The following is a 4,970-nucleotide window of genomic DNA, read 5'->3' as shown; positions in this document are numbered from 1 at the left end:
CCCCCCCGCCATCGTGATACGGCGGCGGAGGACCACGACGACGTTGTCAGTATTTCCTTCAGCGGTAGCCTTCTCAGTCAAGAGAGCAAGAGGATGAAGATTCTTTTCAAGCCCAAGCCTCGCTCCCCGGCCGATCTCGTAAGTCACACGCGCGATCTCCTCGCCTTCGCTGTTTCCACCTCCGATCACCGGACTTCCAAGCGCGATGATGAGAAGGTGAGTATCTGATATCTGATATCTTCAAGGTTTCGATTCAGTTTTTCCTCTGCATCGTTTGACAAGAATATTTTCGGGAACGATCGCGTAATGCTGTATTTTCGATTTCATCAAAACAAAAACAAAAAAATGCTGTATTTTCGAACATGCATCCGGCGATCACGCAGGTTTTGCTAGTTTCTGAATTATCATATCCTAATGATGTAGCTGAATTATTTGCTAAGCCTAATCACATGATTTTGAATGTGTTAATGGAAATTGCATCTTCAGAAACCAAGAAGACACCAAAGTGATCTCTAGAAGTTTGCCTTTGTCACAAGTTTCATGGAAAATGTTCCTTTGCACGCAGATGACCGAATTGTGCAAAAACGTTAGGCATTTGAAGTTGATCCTTTATGGAAATGGTGATGCGGAACCTTTTCCTGAAGCTTGTTCGCAGCTCACTCAGGAATTCTTTAGGGAAGACACATTGCGTCCCTTGATCATGTGTCTTCCAATGCTAGATCTGGAGGTAATTACTGTGGTCTTTTTTTTTTTCACAGCATAATCAGTATATATGGAGATTTTGGGTTTTCCTTCAATCATACATCTGTGTTTGATGTTTTGCAGGCCCGAAAAGATGCCTCTCAGATTGTAGCAAATCTGCAGAGGCAACAAGTTCAGTCGCGGTTAATTGCATTGGATTATCTGGAAGCAAACTTGGATGTTATAGATATGCTTGTTGAAGGGTAAGCTATTCAATAGGAAGTTCTCTCGGATTTTGGGGAACAATTGGAATATGTCTTGAATCTTGATGGTTGCTGGTTTCAGCTTCGAAAATGAAGATTTGGCTTTACACTACAGTGGAATGTTGAAGGAATGCGTGCGTCACCAGGTCATTACAAAGTAAATCCACCTGTTCAGAATCTTTAGTTGAAGACTACAATCCATTTTGCATATCTTTATGCATATGATCGAGTATAAGTTGTCTTGTCATAGATATATACTAGAGTCAAAATATTTGGAGAAGTTCTTCGACTATGTCCAGCTTCCATCCTTCGACGTGGCTGCTGATGCTCATAGAATTTTCAGGGTTATTATCATCAATTTCCATTCAGCACCTTTTAATTTTTTTTTGGTTTCGCATCCTTTTTAGTGTCGGGATTTTTCTCTTTGGTGCAGGAACTCTTGACAAGGCATAGATCTACTGTATCTGAGTACCTCGCTAAGAACTATGGCTGGGTGAGTGTTATTCTAACTCAGGCTTTTTTGTTTTCATGAACAATCTGTTGAGAGTGTCATATGAATCGGCTTCTGTTGGTCCAGTTTTTCACCGAGTACAACACGAGATTGCTAGAGAAAGGAAGTTACATAACGAAGAGACAGGCCGCCAAGGTTGGATTCGAGTTGAAACACTTGATCTCAACCATATAGTTATTTTCTGATGGATGTATGTTGTTGGACATTGCAGTTGTTGGGAGATGTGTTGATGGACCGATCCAATTTTTCGGTGATGATGAGATACGTGAGCTCCAAGGATAATCTAAGAATCATGATGAACCTCCTCAGAGTAAGAAAACTTTTTGAGAGAAAGGGTGTTCTCTGTTTAACGAGATATATGATGGATCTTCTGAGGGAGTGTTAAGACGTAGAATCTATGCTGTTTCACAGGAGCCCACAAAGAACATCAAATTAGAAGCCTTCTATATTTTCAAGGTGAATGATAAGAAAAGGAGTAAAGAAAAGGCATAATTTCATGTAAAGCAATTTGTTTTTAATGAAACTGTAAAATGTGGAATTTGTGCAGCTGTTTGTTGCTAAGGAGAACAAACCTCAGGACATCGTAGCAATATTGGTGGCGAACCGGAGCAAGATTATCCGATTACTTGCGAACTTGAAACTGGAGAAAGGTATGATTTCTTGGATTGGATGTGAATATCTGCTTGGGGAATGAAGACACATAAAAACTGTGACAAAGCTATGATGCAATTTCTTGGGCTGTGAATGGTATTTTATGTGTTGCAGAGGATGAAGGGTTTGAGGCAGACAAGTACGCAGTGTTGAAAGAAATAGAATGCCTCACATCCCCTAACCAAGATGAAAACATCACACCTGACGCCTAACTTATAGATAACGACACGCTTCTCCAAAGGTTTGAGATTATACTCCTCTGATTATTCTCTCATTCACGTTTTTGACCTTTTTCAAGTTTTTCTTGCTCGCCCGGACACATTGTTAAGGGCTATTGCTTTGTTTTTTTAGAGTAAAAAAGATAATTGATAATAAACGGCCTTATTTGGAAGGTATGTTGTATTCAACGGATATGTATTATGTGTAATGGTGGCTTTATATATATATATTCTGGTGAGAGTACTGGTGAGATGGAATAGTGAGATTTGTGGTTGGATATTATTGTTGTGTGTTCCGTGAACACAGAGAGGGAAAAGGCTATATATGTACATACATATGTGAATAATACATGGTAATAAGGGGAATATTCCTTTTTGGAAATGGACAATCCATGTAAAGATGAAGGTTTTAACATGGGAATTTGAGTGGGAGGCCGAGTCCTTAACCTAACCTATTCGGCTATTCCTTCCTCTGGAAAGCACATTCCCATTGTAAAGGGATAGCCTCTCTCGTCCACCTCCACCCCTCCCGTATTTTTCTTTTTTTTTTTTTAAAATAATCTCTTTTGGCTCTCGATTCTTCTTCCCCAAGCTTGGAAATGTCAGCCGATGGTAAGGCATCAAAACTCACTCATATTTGTACTCTCCCTCCCATTGCACCTCTTCCCTGCTCCTGATTTATTTTCATTTGCTGAAGGATCTCTGGATCACTTGCTGGCCGTCGCCATTGATGCCGCCAAAGTTGCTGGAGAGGTTTTTCTCTGATTTATTTCCTCCCCTTTTATCATCTTCCTTTCCTTTCTTTTTTACTTTTTTTGGGCATTGTTTTATTTTGTCTCCTTTGATCCCTTTCTGTAGATTATCCGCAAGGGGTTTTACCAAAGCAAGCACGTCGAACACAAAGGGCAGGTATTCCTCTTTCCTCTTCTCTTTCTCTGCTCTGTTTTGATCCCATTTCGTTGAATCTGTTAACTGAGGCTTCCCGAAACGGCGAATGGTTGGATGTTTGATTCACTTGTCGGATTTCGTTATATTAGAGAATTAAGAGAGAGTTCGTTGTTCCTGCATTGGTGTTTTCTCGGTGGGTTTGATTACAGACGAAGAAAACAATCTCATCACTTGTTAGTTTTACATTACTTGGGGGTGACCAAATGCTGAATATGCCTGATGTCGGGTACAAATCATTATCTGCTGTTTGCAGGTGGATTTGGTTACAGAGACCGACAAGACCTGCGAAGAAGTCGTGTTTAATCATCTCAAGCAGCAGTTCCCTGATCACAAGGTGAATCCTCGTGCATAAATCCCTGTGGATATACTCACGTTATAGCTGGCTGGCTGGATATTATCTCCTTCCGTTTTCCTTAAGATTTACGGCTTCATGATAGTTCATAGGGGAAGAAACTGCTGCTGCATATGGCGTGACAGAACTGACGGATGAACCTACATGGATTGTTGATCCTCTCGATGGAACTACCAACTTCGTTCACGGGCATGTTCCTATCTAAATTTTATGGGCTTATATAAACTTTTTTCCGTTTCTCCTTTTTTATACTCTTACATAGAATTACCCAATCTACAGATTCCCGTTCCTTTGTGTATCCATTGGCCTTACCATCAGGAAAGTTCCTACCGTTGGTGTCGTTTACAATCCTATAATGGATGAGGTGAGAGATCTTCATCCTCCTTGTGAAACCACTGTTTGTACACTGCAGTGCCGACATTCTGATCCTTTTTTATCCTCATTCGTAGAGATTTCAGCAGTCTCTGCTTCACGTTTCTCTACTTGATCCTATCTCAAGCATTTTGCATAAATTGTCGATGATTTTCTAACCATGCAAATGGTGAAAGGTGATTAGAATTGCACGACCTGAAACAACCTGTTGATTTAATCACGATTTCTTGTGATAAACAGCTTTTCACTGGTGTCCAAGGAAAAGGAGCCTTTCTGAATGGCAAACCGATAAAAGGTTAGCAAACACTCACTTAGTCCAAACAATTGTGCAGATCGTATCTTCTCTCTGGATGTTAAAGCTCATCCTTTGGTCTTTGGTGATGGGTCTTAATGAATTTTAGGAGTGCTCGTGAGATTTGAGTTATGTTATTTTGTACAATCATAAGCTCTGAAATCTTTTGCAGTGGCATCTCAGAGTGAACTTGTGAAGTCTCTCCTGGCAGCGGAGGTATGTATTCTTGTAGCCCGAGAAAGTAGTATAGTACTATAGCTTAGCCATGACTGGAATATCGAGCTGCTAACTATTAAAATGAAAACTTGAGCAGGTGGGTTATGAACGAGATAAGGCCACAGTAGACGCGTCTACGAACAGTATCAACAGCTTGCTTACTAAGGTGAAGTTAAAAAAGGATATTGGAATGTGATGCTCTGTCTGTCTGTAGGCAAAGGGCGTCATAGCATGGAGTTTTATTTTAAACAGGTGAGGTCGATAAGGATGAGCGGGTCATGTGCGCTGAACCTTTGCGGAATTGCGTGTGGGAGGCTTGATGTCTTTTACCAAGTTGGGTTCGGGGGTCCATGGTTAGTTTATTGTATTACATATGCCCTTTATGATGCTCTGTAGAAAGGGGAAGAAAAAGATGGGAGGTTGATGAATGTGGTTTAATATGGAAACAGGGATATTGCAGCAGGAA

General features: G+C 40.7%; 2 protein-coding genes across 3 annotated transcripts in view; both read left to right on the top strand.

Annotated features, from left to right (window-relative positions):
- Positions 1-6: 6 nt before the first annotated feature.
- On the top strand, positions 7-2,548 carry LOC104815486 (MO25-like protein At2g03410). 2 transcript variants are annotated; one of them, XM_010543893.1, is made up of 11 exons: positions 7-216; positions 566-727; positions 826-944; positions 1,027-1,101; positions 1,195-1,288; positions 1,378-1,437; positions 1,522-1,590; positions 1,667-1,765; positions 1,867-1,911; positions 2,003-2,105; positions 2,221-2,548. In XM_010543893.1, exons 1-11 carry the CDS (start codon positions 94-96, stop codon positions 2,316-2,318), a joined length of 1,047 nt encoding a protein of 348 aa, XP_010542195.1. In that variant the 5' UTR covers positions 7-93; the 3' UTR covers positions 2,319-2,548. The 2 variants fall into 2 exon arrangements, with proteins under 2 accessions (XP_010542195.1, XP_010542196.1); XM_010543894.1 differs by lacking the exon at positions 1,195-1,288 and having other exon boundaries at positions 1,027-1,090.
- A 97-nt stretch (positions 2,549-2,645) lies between these two features.
- The window catches only part of LOC104815485 (inositol-phosphate phosphatase-like), a 3,212-nt gene continuing 887 nt past the window's right edge, over positions 2,646-4,970 (top strand). Inside the window, exons 1-11 of the mRNA XM_010543892.1 lie at positions 2,646-2,936; positions 3,022-3,077; positions 3,183-3,233; positions 3,526-3,606; positions 3,710-3,813; positions 3,904-3,988; positions 4,237-4,291; positions 4,461-4,504; positions 4,602-4,670; positions 4,757-4,857; positions 4,954-4,967. Coding sequence (XP_010542194.1) covers positions 2,924-2,936; positions 3,022-3,077; positions 3,183-3,233; positions 3,526-3,606; positions 3,710-3,813; positions 3,904-3,988; positions 4,237-4,291; positions 4,461-4,504; positions 4,602-4,670; positions 4,757-4,857; positions 4,954-4,967 — 673 coding nt within the window. The 5' untranslated portion in view covers positions 2,646-2,923. The remainder of the gene's footprint in view (positions 2,937-3,021; positions 3,078-3,182; positions 3,234-3,525; positions 3,607-3,709; positions 3,814-3,903; positions 3,989-4,236; positions 4,292-4,460; positions 4,505-4,601; positions 4,671-4,756; positions 4,858-4,953; positions 4,968-4,970) is intronic.

This window comes from Tarenaya hassleriana, unplaced genomic scaffold (assembly GCF_000463585.1).
Source record: "Tarenaya hassleriana unplaced genomic scaffold, ASM46358v1 Cleome237, whole genome shotgun sequence".
Classification (NCBI taxonomy): Eukaryota; Viridiplantae; Streptophyta; class Magnoliopsida; order Brassicales; family Cleomaceae; genus Tarenaya; species Tarenaya hassleriana.
This window is presented reverse-complemented; position numbering and strand designations above follow the sequence as displayed.